Source organism: Meleagris gallopavo, chromosome 1 (genome assembly GCF_000146605.3).
Source record: "Meleagris gallopavo isolate NT-WF06-2002-E0010 breed Aviagen turkey brand Nicholas breeding stock chromosome 1, Turkey_5.1, whole genome shotgun sequence".
NCBI classification, from domain to species: domain Eukaryota; kingdom Metazoa; phylum Chordata; class Aves; order Galliformes; family Phasianidae; genus Meleagris; species Meleagris gallopavo.
In genome coordinates, this window is record NC_015011.2 from 19,291,848 (window position 1) to 19,308,258 (window position 16,411).

A 16,411-nucleotide genomic window follows, 5' to 3' on the forward strand; every position below is an offset into this window, starting at 1 on the left:
CCAAAAAAAAAACCCCACCACTTTGCAGCTAACCCAATGTAAATTCAAAAGTCTATCAATGTGGAAATTTATATTGTTTATAATCTATTCAATCTTAATTCACACAGGAGGTAAAGGCAATCTTAATTCACATAGGAGGTAAAGGCAATCTGAATGGAGGATATTCACGTTGAAGAGCAACTACATCCTTTAAGTTTTAAAGATAGTAAGGAAAAGAAATAAATGAAAAATAACATGCCAAACATACATTTTCAGGTGTGAAAAAACTCCTATCAGTGGTATCTCTGCTTATTTGGCTGTATCTGTTTGTTGTTTGGTTTTTTTTTACTTTTACTTTGATTTTGGACAGCAAAACTCCCTTTCTCCCTTTAAAGTCAGAAGATGAAGCTTAATTTGAGAAATTATTCTATTTTCACCTCTACAGTTAGCACATCAATTCATACCCTTGAGCTTTCAGATAACAAAGACTTTTATTTATATAAAAGCAACGAAATGAAAAAGAACTTTACAACTCCTACAAAAGTGAAGTATAAGCAGAAATAACAATTATAATTTGTATTCATAACTTTACAAAAGCATTTATCAGTTACACTGACTGCATAACTGCAGTTATTACAATCTCTTGCAAACACATGAAGCCTACTGCATACAGTCATATTTTATTTTGCTATCAGCGTGTGAGTCATTACTTTTTTCCCCAATGATAACTTTAAAAGAAAGACTAAGATGCAGATACCAACAGAAAAGACAGATTTGTTAAAAATGTTATCATATTTCAAAATGATTAGAAAGGCAATATTTATTGTGTTATTCATTGGCTCCTACTGATGTAACTATGTTGCTGTTTATGAACTGAAAAGTTTTTAAGCCTTAATTCCAACAATAGATTTATTGGGTTGGATTGTACTGTAGTGGCTTTATTTGCAGAATCCAAACTACTGAGCCATCTGCACCACAACTGCTTTCCAGGCTTTGTCTTTGTCAAAATCCTTTAAGGTATTATTGGAAACCTAGAAGTAAACCAATTTCAAACAAATGGAAACACAGAACATTTTGGTTAAAAACAGAATTTAAAGCAAGTAAACGTGGGACAATCTGGGAGAACATAAACATAGCTACAGTCTCAATACTGTATATATTGTAAATTGTAAAGCTTTGTATACTGTATGGTACATATTTACAACAGACAAATACGATAATGTAAACAGTGTAGTACTTAAACATTTGGGCCAATGAAATTTGGTGAAATTCCTACTTTAAACACATAACTTCAGGCGTCTTGTCAATTTTTTTGTCAAATAATTACTTAAAAGCTCTACAACCTAAATCTCTGAACTCAAAGTAATAACTAGCAATAGTCCAAACAATGCAACTGAAGCAAGATTCATCTACACACATGCAAGTAAATTAAGATCTTGCCTAAGAATGCAGACTACTTAAAAGCCACAGAGACTATACCTTCTCTTGTAACATTATTCCTGTGATTAAACACTACGAGGTAAATAATAAGATGTTGCTTTTCTAGAAAAAATTGCTTCTTTTTGCCATCACTTATGCTCAAAAAATGTAACTTGCAGCTGTGGAAATGCTGCTGAGTTCCATCTTTTATACAGAACATAACTCTCAGGTCACAGAACCAAAAGATCAGTGACTTAAACTGAATGCCTTCAGCAGCCTGAAGGGCACTTAAATCCACAGCTTCCATTTTCTATTACTAATTGTGTAACAGCTGTACTAGTGCTGAGTACTGTGTACTTCCTGCAATTCTATCTGTGCTGATTCATTGTGGGTGCTCCTTTTAGAGCAAGGACTGAATCCAGCACTCAGCCTTTTCAATGCTGGGCCATACAGAAACCATCCAGTTAACATGACTTACTCTTCCCTGTTCTTTAATATAGCACTTTGCTTTGTTCAGAAGAAATGAGGAAAGCCTACGGGCTAAATGTGCTGTGCTGTGCTAGGAGATGCATGTAGTTAATCTGTGCATATTTGACATGATCTGGATTCCACCATTCCCTGGAAGAGCACTCAAGCCACATGAAAAGTGGTAGCAGCAATACTGGCATCACCATGCTATATGAAAGTATTTACTATATCTGTAACTGAAAGGATGGCTTAAACACTTAAGTGCAGAAAGGAAACAGAGGATGTCAATTTTGATCTTCATTGGCAACTTTAGTAGAATAGTTAGGACGTGGAGAGCCCTGGGATTCCAGACACTCTCCTCTGTTCACTAGTTCAAACTGACCAGCAAAGGTAGCCACTCATGCAGCTTTCCAAGTGTTGATTCTATGCTCAACGTACCTAACGCTTCTCATTTGCAGTTCAGAGGACTTAGAACTAACTAAGCTTAGCAAATTCACTCCCCTTGGAAATTCACAGCCCTTGAAAAGACACAACTATACTGACAACTCATTTCATGATCCAAAGCCTCTACCAGCATTTAAAATATTTAATTTCATTGATTTTTTATTATCAGAACATGGTCATGCAAGGTCTATCATCTTTGCTACAAATTCGTGCTACTTTTTTAAACTTTATTGTGGTTATAAATACATACCTCTGTAGTTCTGTACTCCTGTTTTTTAACCTGTGATTCTGTCCAGGACGAATCCTGCAGTTTCATTTTTGTCTTGTAATTTACACACTGTATTACAGTTCCAATAGTAAGGCATGCCTGAATTAGCAGCATCAACATCAGAAGCAACAGTAGTACATCATAAGACTGCTAAAAATAGAGACATAGATATCTTCATTCTTTTGTTGCTACTTTAATAGGTAGATGTTAATTTTCCAATTGCATAAAAATACGTACTTTAACAGCAGGTGGATAATTTTTAAAGATGTCAACAACTTGCATGATACTGAAGGATAAGTATCCAGAAGCAGTAAACAACAATGGGGATGTGACACTGCTAATGGCAATCAGGACCTCAACCTAAATAAAACAAGATTATAAATATTAAATGGGGACAAAAACAAAAAATCTCCTTAAGCAAGCATAACAGAAGTGTAAGATTACACATACAAGATAAATCTTAACAGCCATTTACTGTATGGAGATACAGAAGCAAACTTTGACTAAGTTTCCAAGCCTAAACACTCCTGTTTTATAATTCATTTTCCTTTTAAGAAGTGTGATGGGTCTTTTGTCTAATTATAAAAGTATCTTTCAAATGCAGATAGAGGAAACAATACCAAATTTAGAAAGCTAGTAAAGAAGTATCACTTCTTTTTCAATTTGTATGAAACACTGAGAATTAACAGCAGATATTGCAGACTTAAAATCTGAAACAACCATTCAAATCAAACTGAGTGCTTTGAGGCAAATTTATTACAATAAAATAGCAGCTTAGTTTTCATTCAAATATGATCCTAAAGGATCAAATTCTGTTGTGGTCATGCATTATTACTGATTTAAGTATGGTTGAATGACTGTAGAGTCATGCAGATGTTTTAAGGAGAATTAACTACACATCTGGGACACTCGGAATAAACGTGCTTTACAGAACTTCAGTTTTCTTGCTAGTCACATAGATTAGAAATTTGTTTATAACAGGTTCTAGATCCTATATGGACTGCACCCCTAATTTTCTTCCTTCAGAAAGCATAGCACATAATGGAAGGGGAACGGGATCGAGCTCAGGAGCATGAAAGGATTTCTCCATGTACCATACAAGGCATTTTTTTCCATAAAGCAGTATCCATTTCTAAGAAACCAGTAAAAATAAAACAAACAAAACAAACAAACAAAAAAAGCACCAGTTCTTAGAATTCCATGGACTGGCTTTCTTTTCAGAAAAATCAACTTACACTCTTGTTACACAGTACATCTGTTACATTTGTAGAAGTACAAACAAGCAGGCAAATATGAATATTATTATATTCTAATGGCAATATTCAAGGACTTTACACACTTACCAGACATTTACTTGGATATTCAGCAGCCACATGACTTGCAATAGCACTAGGAAAGCACTAAATAGAATACAAGATAAGAAAGTCTAACAAAATAAGGATTTACCTACTTGAAAATTACACAGTTTACAACTGTGTAACAGTGATTCCCACTAGTCATAAATCATATCTTAAATTTAATAAAGACATGAAACCACATATATTTTTAGTGACAGTACTGTGAATCAAATAATTAAAGAGATAAAACTAATCTTCATTTAGCTTACATTTAAATGAGGATCATGCATTAAACCTACACATAACGAAATATTAACCACAAAACTTGATGTTTCCGCCTTAAAATCTAATGAACCCCACAGAACATTGTGAGTTTTGCATGCTGAAGTTGTTTACAATCTTTTTCCATTTCCTGAGAGGGACTTTCCAGACATAGGAACCATATATAAATCTAGTGTTCATTGTCATCCTTCTCAGCTTGTTCAGCTTTTGGCAAGCAGAGCACATCATTCTTTACGAGGGCACTGTTCCTAGGTGCAGGCTGTTATTGGTGACAACCATTACCAAACACAGCCTCAGGCTTTTAATCCAGTTAATTCTGATGAGCTAAAGGTGATATCCTGAGGAATTTATCACTCTAAAATTTAACACAACTTTTTATTTTGTAGCCTGAAATACTCTAAAATCTAGGAATTGTTTCACAAAACACTTAGAATATCTTGAAAACCCTTATTACTCATTTCCATGTTACTGGGGACTGAAAATGTATCACAATATGTTTTAAGGACCAGAGTCTCATAAATCAAAGTAGAACGATAATTACATAATAGACTAGATATACTGAAGTATTTATTTGGAATGCAGAAATTTCCAATTAATATTAGGATCAAATAAACATACCAGTACAGTGAAAAAGAGAAAGAAAAATGAAATATGCTGTTTTAAAAGAGTACATTCATTTTGAACTACTTACAGCAACCAAGATCCAAAAGAATGTTACTGAAAGGTATGGACCTGACACTAGAACATCCATATTTAAAGCAATTATGCCACCAAATACTGATGAAATTCCAATAATCACTTCAATTACCTAAAACAAAGTAGAGCATACAAGTTATAAATAGTTCATTTAAAAAACAAAATTCCTATTTGCCTGTGGAAAAGAACTCACTGGAAGAAAAAAAAAAAAGACATTTATGCTATTAGATATACAAAAAGTCAATGTTCTGCAGATGTAAAATATGGCAAAACTCCAGCTGGCTTAAATGAAAGCAAGTTCAGCTTCATTATGCATGTTTATACTCTCATTTATTAGCTCCACTAAATAACAGTTCAGTGTACAGTATTTATCCTTAGGTCATTAAGTAATCTTTTTCCCACTGTACATGGCAGTTATTTATCTTATTATATTCTAAAAGGAAGCATTTTAGGATCCGCCTCATATTTCTGATTGTAATTCTTTCAGTGCTTACCTACATTAATCTGTTTCTGACTTTAAAGGAGTTTTGCACTTAGAATGATACAAGAATAAATTGATATAAAGACAGAAAACAAGCACTTACTGAGTATGACTTCAGAATTCGGGTAGGAAAGCTGACATTACTCATAACAATGGTACTATCATATGTGGTATTCTAGAAGAAAATAAAAACTGTGACTGAAAAATGTGCAAATAAAGGATTTCTTTTTATATTTTGTTACTTGTTACAGATCCTGTTACAGGTGGCATGTAACATCTGGTTGGCCCATCAGAACCAAAAGTGACACTTGGCAATACTTGACAGTGTCAGACTTCATCAATCACATTGAAAATAAACAAGGTAGTCCCAGATGAGCTGTTATACTACCACCACTCAACAGTGAAACACAGTCATCTCTCTTTTCTACTTTCTTCCTTAGTCTTTCAAAGTCTGAAAGATTTCTGAAAATCTGATGTAAAACCTTCTGATTTTGCTGACACAGTAACTGAAGGAAGACAGTTTACAGTATGACTTTGTCTAGCAAACAATGCTTTCACCAAATCATGAAATGGTTTCAGTAATAGGTAAAAGAAGTAACAGAAACAAGTGTGTGATTTGGAAAAGCACTTAAAGAAAAACCTGAAGCCAATATTCATTGTCCAGGTATCACATACAATATAGGAAAAATCTAACACTTTTTAAGTTACTTAGAAAACATTAAAAACAAACAACTCTAACTTCAGGATACCTACTTTCTTTCTCATACAGCAGTCTTCAGTAGATCTAGCTGAAATGATCACAGTAGTTGCCATGAAGATTTCCAGCAGAATAAGTAGAATCAAGTTGAAATTTATCTGCCAGTGGAATTCCAGACATAAATAAGTTACATCTTTGATATTAAAAGTAACAAACAGGGTAGGATCAAGCTATCTACGTTCTGTGATATTTAGATGTATCTGTTGATTAGGTACTTTTAAAAACTTTTATTTTTGATGAATTTTCTAGAACACTTAGTTGTCTACATAATACTGAGAATACTTATCTGAGAAAGAGATATTTATTTCAGTTTTGGAAATGATCTGCCTGAAGAACAGTACATCCCTGTCTTCACAAAAAGCAGTTAATGACAAGGGGGATGTACTGGGTACTGCTGCATTTTGCAGGACCTCCCATACGAAACCAGAACACTGCAGCAAATCATAAAAACTCATAGAAACAGAGAGAAGACAAACAAAGAGGGAGCCTGACTAGCCTGTGAGGCAAAGGAAATCTACTGGGAGAGAAAAAGGGCCACAGGCTTCCAAACTCTACACTGCAATGCAAATTGTCCGATACAATGCCTAATACTGAATGAAAACACATTCCAAAGAAATGGGCCAAGAATCCTAGCTCTGCGTTCTGCCTAGTGCTAGTAGATGTGATTTTGCAACTTTTCCAGGTCTAACACACTACATTACCATGTAAAAATATACATGCTGCCATTCCTTCTGCCATTGCTCATCTTCAAGACAAGAATACATCAAATGGAATACTCAATATTTTTCTTCAGTTCTTTATCTACCTTTTTTCATGAGGCAATATGAACTCTATGTGGGTTTAATAATCTTCTAGAGGTGTGCAAGTTAGGGAGAGTAGATCTCCCCCTGTAAGTCTTTAGAAGCACCATGTTTTTCCAGTGACAGCCCCAAACAATATTTGGTAGTTAGATGTGACCATTGGACAAAGTACCAAAAGTTCAAGGAGAACTAACTCCATTAAAAATCTAAACAACCAGAGTAAATCACAGTTCATGAACTAAGTGCTTCTTCATGGTGAACCTATTTCTGGGATGATCAAATCTAAGTTTTTCTCCAACATTTACCTTTCATGATATATATATACTTATTTATTTGGAAAAATGTCATAGCTGGCAGATTTTAAAAGCTTTTTTGGGTATTGAATCCCGCTACAATGTTTTGACATGTAGCCCTGGTACCAAGATATGCTGACAAGGCCACACTGTACGGTGCAGTGTCAAATAGATATTCAAGTTTGGGTCCGGAAGCACCATAATTACAGGGACAGACTGATGTCTGTCATTAATATTCATATAAAATGTCTGACATAGTTGTATTGAGCTGTTCTGTGATAGCCTGAGCATTTATCAACACTAGCAATAATACCTACTACTGCTATATTACTTCATAGAATTATTCACACACTTCATATTCTTATATAGAATAGAGGTCTCAGAACATTTTACCATAACCAAAAAACCCTATAATGTTACTTTTTGGCTTAGACTACCAAAGACAAGTGTTAAAGCTGTGATTCAAAAACAGAGAACTCTCCCCTACATGAAATAAGTGCATTTTAAATAATACTAACAGCTGCTTTCTCTTTGTTGACAATATATGGGAGAAACATTCATCAAAACTTTCTTTACTTGGTGACTTCAGAAGCAAAACTGTACACAAACTACAAAACTGTAGAAGATCCAAGAAAGAATTATACTTAATCTGAAGATGTCATACAATACCACTGCTTGGGACACTTCCATTTCAATATAATTTAACCCTGAAAATTGCCTTATCTATAGGTGAAGTACTAAACTGTTTTCAGTGTTCTTCTGATCATGCTCTTTCAGAAAAAAACATCAAATAATTTAAACAGTAGTGTTTTAAGAAGTTTCTTCAATCAAAAGAAAAATAAAAAGACAATTGGTAAAACTGGATCACCCTTCAACATCTCATTCATACTCCTGAACTTAAAATATAAGACTGGAAAGTCATACTCGTCTCCAATAAGTTAGCTGTATCATGAGGTTTTATTTCTGATTTCAATTTCTCAGGTCTTGTCTTACTCCAAAAAGTAAAGTTACTGGCAGAAGATCTCTGTAGACTGAAAACTATGTCATTACTTTTTTTTTTTGTGAAGCAAAGATAAATGTTGCATTAATTAGCAATTATTCTATTAACTTACATTTATAGCTGATGGATTCAGGACAAGTTTGCATCCAAACCAAATTAAACATGTTGTTGTAACAGCAAATGTAGAGACAAACAGAATCTGAAAATTGGGTATCTGTAAAACAAGTTTCAGAATGGGTTTCTCTCTCATCTTACAACAGAGGAAAAAAAAAAAAGATATAATTGATATAATTGCCAAAAAAAATCTTACACTTACCACATTAATTTTATTCCTTGCTATAGCAAAGCTCACAACTGCTGAAGGAATACACTGGGAAAATTAAGAGAGAAAACTAGTGGGATATTCTGCACAAAGAATATTAAATATATTTTTCTATACGTGTTTTTAATTGAGTCAGATTTAATATTACATATTACAGTTAATAATTGGACAAACTGAAAATAGAAACTCTGAGGAAAGACCATCATCCTTCACTGAGCTCATTAATTACAACTGGTTCTTGAGGATTACTAGAAGTTTCCATATTCCTCACTTTTGACTAGCTACCCAGCACAATTTGATGCGTGAAGGAAAGCATGGAAGTCTCATGAGTCATTCCATGCCTTTGTTAGCTAAATTAACTCTAGAAGATCTTTAAGAAGGAAAAGAATAGAACAGCTACTCCTGCACTGGGCCTCCATATTCTTTTAAAAAGACAACGTAATGGTTGTTTAAAATCTCAACCACACTCTTCTGAAGAACTTGGTAAAAACCAGTCTGCTGAGACATTACAATTTAAGAATCACGCCTAGGACCTCTGTTAGTTTCACTAGGAAAATTTCACTACAAAAGAGCAGAGCTAAATGGAAAAATCACACAAAAAGGAAAAGTTTCACAAAGCAATTTCTCAAGCCCCAGTTGTTCCTCACCACATTAGATATATTACTATTACGGATCCAACTCTGTTTTTCACATGTATGCAATTGTACAATATATTCATAAGTAAAACATGAATATACTAAACTAAAATTACGGATAAGATTTTCAGGTTAAGTGATGAATCATGTAACAACTGTTGCATTTCTTCACTAATTATCTTTTAACAAGTCTGAGCACTGACAGCTTAACAATGGAACCGCTATAATTAGATTAATATGGAAATTCAAAATTCTTGGCAGCACTTCCTTAGCACCTAAGTGACCCATCTTTAACATCATGAATAGATACATTTATACCCTGACCACCCTAGAGTCTCTAAACACAATGTGACTACATTTAGACAACTGAATTCTACTCCTAGTCAAGATGGTCAATACATTCTAAGAGCAATTCTGCTCCTCCTAAGCTAGACATTAAGTAGTCAGTAGAATATACAGCTCTATAGACTCTTCCAACTACACTGCCATTATCTGCAGGAAGAGCTGAAACACACTGCCGACATACAGACACCCAAACATATACGTCTTCAACAACAGCAAGCCATTCAAACCCAACATAAACTTGATTTGTCACTTAACCTTCTGTATCTATGAGATCTTTGGAAATTCTCAGTAAATACAAAGTTCAAAGAGACCATATTTGAGGCAGAAAAAGATATATCTCAGTAACTACATTAATGGTGCATAGTGTAATAGTTTAGCGAAGACATTGGCTTCAAAAACTGCTTCAGCATTATTCTAATGTCTCTAACAGAAAGATAAGCCACAGCTCACCCACAGAACTCCTGGTACTTGTGTAAAGCATTAGCCTTGCACCTAACTTAAACTAAATCCACAAGTCAAGTTGCCAAAATAGTAATGACAGAACAGAATCCTGTCTCAAACAAAACAAGTACATCAGACTCATCTTATAAGCTAAGACCTAAAGAGTAAGTTAATCACATACACAGAATCACAGAATCACAGAGTCACCAAGGTTGGAAAAGACCTTCAAGATCATCCAGTCCAACCATCCACCCATCACCAATAGCTCTCACTAAACCATGTCCCTCAATACAACATCCAGTCTTTCCTTGAACACCCCAGGGTCGGTGACTCCACCACCTCCCTGGGCAGCCCATTCCAGTGCCTGATACCATAACATAAGACAAATATGAGGGTTTAGATGCACAGTAAAAATTAGTGGATTTTGAAAATGTCAGATATGATTGACTCACATTTTGTTAAGAAAACAATAATAATACAGGGAACTTCTTCAGTCTGCCTCAGTACTTGGGTATTATGGCAAAGTACATGAAAAATGTAATATCTCTAAATACATTCCAACAGCATTTAGGCAACAAATTCTGCAAATGCGTAACAGTGCAAATTTTTCTTCAAGTAAGGCACAGAAAAACCACTCAAGCAGATAATTAATGGCTGCCCATGGTAAGCTGGTAACAAAAATGGCAGCACAACACTGTTTGTGAAAATGGCTATTCCCTTAGTCATGGCCTGAAAAGTAATTTAATGAACTGTTAAAGAAAAATAAATTTTCCACAAAATAAATTAATAATAAAAAGATGAAATAAAGAAGAAAATAAATACACAACATTTACTGTTTTTGCTGTCAAACAGCCACAGCAAATAATTAAGAATGCTTACTGAACCTGCTGCGCAACGTAAATAATCCATTTCAGATGGAAAAATATTTCCCAGATACAGTGAAAACCCAGAGGTAATAAGGAGGCAAGTCTGCAAAGCAACAAATAACATGGATTAATACAACAAAACCACTATAAAGATAGAAATCAGTAATTCCCTTCAAACTGAGCTATTGATGGACAGTAATGTAGCCTTTGTGTGAATAATTTTGAAGCAAAATATCTAAGCATGCTGAGTTCTGAGGAATACATTTCACTGGTTACCAAGACTTAATACCAAACAAGCATGTCTGAATCAGGTACTGTGTCCTGACTTGACAAACACCTAAGGAAATTATCACAAGGTAATTGCACAGGGTTCAACATTAAAAAAAAAGTTTACAGAAAACATAAGTAAGCCTCTACTTTGCATCCTCTGCTTGGCTCTACCAAAATTCACAGTTCACATGGGCAGACGGGCAACTACCGACAAGAAAATAGTAACAAAAATAGTATTAGGATATACTGACTAAGGTACTTCTACGCGCACTCCTTTCTCCCTCCAAACTCCCTTCCCACTTTGGTTCAGTGGCACAAACATAAATGCTCAACTTCTGCTGCTCCCTTCCTAATCATTCCATTCATTAGGAATTAGCCCACAATTAGGGTTAAACTTTCAGCATCAAATGATTAGTATCTTCTACTAACAATTTTTCTTTCTGCTCTGAGTAGACATTCTTTCAAAGAGGTTGGGAAAGATGGGGGACAGAACAGCTGTTCTTTATTATTTGGGCATTTTTTTCAAGCTGCAGATTTCTGATGTCTTTAAAAAGTTCTCATCAAAAAACTCACTGTGTTCCTGCACAAGAATAGTCATTGCTAGCCACTCTAATGTCACTCTATAGTTTGCAACCACACCATGAACACAGTTCTGATCACCATGGAACTTCTGTTGCCTAGCATACATACGCTGAGAAAAGTTAATGCAAGGAAAGTCAGTTCTTATTTTGTTCTTTTTGTGTAACCGTACATCCAAAAGGAAAGCCACGTTACAGAGACTGTCAGAACAAAAAAAGCATTCAGTTGTTTCCATGAAAGTAAAGCAGTATTTTTATTCACTCTGCAAAAATGATTAATTACCCTATAAACAGTGAAATGTTTCAGCTCTCACAAAAATTACTCTTTAAAACATACCAACTCATAGAAAATATAAAAAAAAAGACTTAAGAAGAAGAAGACTTAATTGTAATTGCTATAATAAGCTTTAATTAACTTGGCTAGAACATGGAGTAACATGATGCTTGTGCAAGATCAGTGTCCAATGATTCTACCAGTGCTAGAACAATTCATATCACTATGATGTTCATGTAAGAAACATAAGTCATTACATGAGAATTCTATCAAATAAGTCCATAGCTTTATGAAAACACAAAGCAAAATTTGACAACTAAATACTGCATGCATTTTTAATGTCAAAATGCTATCAAGGCAAGTACTCTCAATAGTTTAAATAAAAATTTAAAGAAGGCATGTGATTAGGATAATTTACATACTTTACAAAGAGGCATTACTAATTCATAAATAACGGTTGATATTTACAACTACCACACTTACTTCATTTAATGTTAAATACAAAAATCAGCCTTCATGAAGCATATTTAGTTACTGCAAAACACTCCAAAGAATATTATTAGTCTATTAAAAGTTACATTTTAAGTTTTCTAAGTATGTTCCTTTCCATACAAATATTTATATTCAGTCCTATCAATGGTGTAATTATGACTTCCTAAATGATCTGAAACAGGACAGATAAGAGAACCTCCCCTACAATTCTTAATTTTTACTCTTTGTAATGTACTTACACCCATCAGCAAGGAAAAGATCCATGTTCTGTAAATAAAGCAAGGGTGCAGCCTCTTTGATAGCTGAAGGTCACTGGACTTGATATCCGGTATATAATTTCCATTCTCTTGCTTTCCCCGCTCCAAAGTTGGCATTCTGTCATAGCTGAATTCTTCTCTGTAACCTTCTTCCCTGGTCATAACACTTTGTAAAGGCACCTAAATAATAACGGCAATGCAGAGGACAAAGAAAGATCAAAAATCTAACTTAGTTTCTTTATATACTCAGATATAGTGCCCAATTATTTTTTTTTTCTATTTAAGAAGAACAAACAAGTAAAAATAAGTACAGAGCTGTATTTATATTTTGAAGTATACATGCTTACCAGGAACTAATTGCACTCAGTAACTAAATTATATTGTATAGCCACGGTTCACAATAATACATCATAATAATACAGTATAAATACCAGCAAAATGAAAGTTTGTGTATCTACACACAAACTCAACAGACTTTTATGGTAAGATCTAAAAAACATCTTTGGAGATGTAATTTGAGGTAACCCTACAATCAAATAATTCCCCTCTTTTTTTTTTTTAATCTGTGGGATAGACAAATATTTTAAAACATGTCTAGATGTTAAATTGCATTTGATTTTACCAGACATCTGAAATGACAGACTTCACCATGACACCAATGAGCTCACAAAATCGCAGTAACTCAGCTTCAGCAATTTCCTTCTAACTTGTCCAATAGCAACCATGTTGCTTGTTTGTTTAGCCCCATTCTGTTCATCTCACTGCTTGCAATCTGTTAAAATATCTTGAGTACCTTACATTAAAGTTACTGCACATTTTTCAACAGTTAAAAAACTTCACGCTTACCTCTGACTGAAAAGTCAGTTTAAAATAGTCCTGTGAACACAGATGCCCGTACACTTTGTGATCTTCTCACCGCTCAGTGAGTCATGCCGTCTTTGAAAAGTTCTCCCTTACACTTTGGCTTTCAACAACATCTATTCAGATACTGAACAAAAGCACAGCAAAAACTTGAGTTAAGCCAGGGAACAGGAAAATGCTTCTTGAATTTTAATTAACAGAATACACTAGAAAATGACCACACTACACAAATTAAGAGCTGCTTCCAAATCACACCAGCAAATTAAAAAAGTTTCAAACACCTTTTTTTGTACTACCCTTTCCTTGGCATATTAAATTAAATCTTCCTTGTAGTTTATCAGTTTTAGTTATTATCATAACTTGTGATTATGATAATCTAGTCCTTGTTTCAAAAGAGCAAAAGCTACTTATAACACAGCATTCTCCTAGAATAACCTAAAAATTCAAGTATCACAAAAAGTTGGGAAGTTACAAGTTAAAAACTTATCAAGAATCTTATCTTCACTGTAGAACTCTTTATCTTTTTCTACTAACCTTGTCTTTCTAGAATGTTCAGATAAAACCTGCACATTGGCATCATACTGACATTCATACTTACACCATGATGACTACACAACGTATTTAAAATCTAGTAGGCAGCAGTGACATGCAATGGCCAGCGAACACCGGATCCAGTCCTCCTGCTTATTAGGCAGTTAAAAAAAAAAGAAAAGAAAAAAAAAGAAAGAATGCTTTTATCTTGAATATGTTGGCATCTTGACAACTACAGCAATGACAGGGGCTCTTGTGTACACTTCAATGAAGTAACGAAGACACAATTAGATTTTCAGCACTTTTGGACCAGAGCATCACCTTTTAAAGCATGCTAAAAAAAACTTCAGAGCACCCCTACTTTTCATTTTGGGCTGACATTATTTGTTCTTCTCAAAATGAAAGCTGATACTAAAAAAATATTAAAAGGTACAGTTTTAATAGTCTGAAATATGGAAATTAATCACACATGACACACAGCTGTATGCTGTGTTAGAAAAGAGGGGAAAAAAATCCTGTAGCCTAGCAAAACTGTCGTGAGTAATTAAGGCTTTCTGCTCAGAGGACACGCTATGCAAGTATTTCCACTCTTTGCACTCTTTCAAAGGCTATGTTTTAATGGAAAATGGATAATGCTGACTTCACATTCTTTTCAAAGACTGCTAGGTACTAGGAGCAAGAGTTTAACACAAATTAGTAGAGATATAAAATAGGATCATGTTTTTTTCCCTTTTGGCCATTTAAGTCAATAAAGGGAGATTTTTTTTAATTAAAAAGAAAAAACTGGTGAACTATCCAGATATTTATTTGATTTAATCCCTTTGAGTAAAAATGAATTTAGAAACTCCTATGTCACCGAACAGAGCAACACCCAACAACTCTAGGAATCTTTACTGAAAATTCCGAGTATTCTAGCCAGAATGGAACCTGAAGGCCATCTCTCTCAAGCAGGGCACTACAGCATTTCCTCTGGTTATGCTGCGATTCCTTCTTCACCCTTTCCTGAGCACTTCTTTGTATTTGTTGCTTTACTTTTTGCACAGAGTTTTACTGTATGATACTCTCTAGATTTTTCATCTGTGTCAACAAAAAACACTAGAACTTCCGATTTCAGCTTCTACTCAGAATTTTTTTGGTCCTTTATTTTAGTTCCCTTAATTTTGTGTTTCAGATCCTGTACAAAATCCTGGGTCCTTTTTGTGTATACACAAAAGGCACAAGGCACAATCTGGTAGTCAGAGCCCAAATGATCCTACAACCCTAAGTGCTGTACAAAGGTGTTGTACGAAGAGATTCCTACTAATTTTAAAAGGTGCACAGGAAACCTGCACAAAGACTGCAGAAAGTGTAACAATTCCAGCAGGACATTACAGACTTCTCAAAAAGGTTTACAAATTACGTATTTTTATTCTAAGATAGGTCAAATGATATCAAGAGATGACAATCGAATCAAATTGTAAAAGGCTATGAAGAACAACTTACTTTAACAGCTACTAATGATAACTGAAAGGGTTCAGATTCCCAAAGCAGCTGTAGCAGGTGCTAGGTCATTTGCCAATGTTAGTATCTGTATTACTTTGGTATTTTCAGCTCTAAAAATCAGCTCTTTGAAGTACTTTGTTTCTGTGGAACCAATTCCTCAAAGTGTTTGGTTTCCCAGCTTATGTAATGGGGCATGTACAGAACAAAGTACAGGCCCAGTTGCTTCAAAACTGTTCCCCCATTACAACGCATTTTTATTTGCATTTACTGTTTTTCACGTTAATCATGATCTGAGGAGTTCAAACCAGTCTGATCAATATATATACTATCTGCTTCATGCTACTGAAATATTAAGTATTTCTAAATATATGGATGTAATGAACAAACATAGCACATTCACATTTTAAAGGACATCCAGATTAAATACTTGCCTTTTCGACCTTGCAGTAAGATTGTTGAGCAGCACAAACAGTCTGTGAAGGCTTTCATAAATAATGTCAGGAGTAGGATCTTCAGACAGGAATTTATCTCCTTCTAAAGAGATCAGTGACTGTAGGCACTCATATTCACTGGGAGGTCCCTCCTCCCAGTAAGCATCACATCCCCCCAGTTACACCAGAGCAAGACTTGGGAACCCATGCGCAATTACTGGCAGCCAGGATTCCCTTGGTCTAGGAACTGTGCAGAACTCTATAAAAAGCGTCACATAGTCTGCAGTGCATTCCTAGCCCTTCCCTGCCTAAACAGAGCTGAGCTAACTGTACAAGTACAAAAGGTTGCCGAAGACAACTGCTACCCTAGCCCCGGAATCCGCTCACAGACCACACCACCTT

General features: G+C 34.8%; 1 protein-coding gene across 3 annotated transcripts; it reads right to left on the reverse strand.

The window, feature by feature from the left end:
• Nucleotides 1-231: 231 nt before the first annotated feature.
• On the reverse strand, nt 232-14,245 carry MLC1 (modulator of VRAC current 1). Of its 3 annotated transcripts, none has more exons than XM_019612135.1 (13): nt 14,164-14,245; nt 13,551-13,692; nt 12,687-12,884; nt 10,847-10,936; nt 8,541-8,594; nt 8,337-8,438; nt 6,128-6,229; nt 5,478-5,549; nt 4,889-5,005; nt 3,922-3,978; nt 2,816-2,938; nt 2,561-2,728; nt 238-1,010 (listed from the first exon to the last, which is right to left on the reverse strand). In XM_019612135.1, the coding sequence occupies exons 3-13, from the start codon at nt 12,864-12,866 to the stop codon at nt 936-938; spliced, it is 1,140 nt and encodes a 379-aa protein (XP_019467680.1). In that variant the 5' UTR covers nt 12,867-12,884; nt 13,551-13,692; nt 14,164-14,245; the 3' UTR covers nt 238-935. The 3 variants fall into 3 exon arrangements, with proteins under 3 accessions (XP_019467683.1, XP_019467680.1, XP_019467681.1); XM_019612136.1 differs by having other exon boundaries at nt 239-1,010; nt 2,561-2,725; XM_019612138.1 differs by lacking the exon at nt 8,541-8,594 and having other exon boundaries at nt 232-1,010; nt 8,337-8,423.
• Between the last annotated feature and the right edge of the window lie 2,166 nt (nt 14,246-16,411).

Coding starts and splice junctions, on each gene's coding strand:
- MLC1 (XM_019612135.1), bottom strand. CDS start 12,866: ATGACCAGGGAAGAAGGTTACAGAGAAGAATTCAGCTATGACAGAATG. Junction 5,550..6,127: donor ACTGCTGTATGAGAAAGAAA/GTAGGTATCCTG, acceptor ATTTTCTTCTAG/AATACCACATATGATAGTAC. Junction 2,729..2,815: donor ATTATCCACCTGCTGTTAAA/GTACGTATTTTT, acceptor CTCTATTTTTAG/CAGTCTTATGATGTACTACT.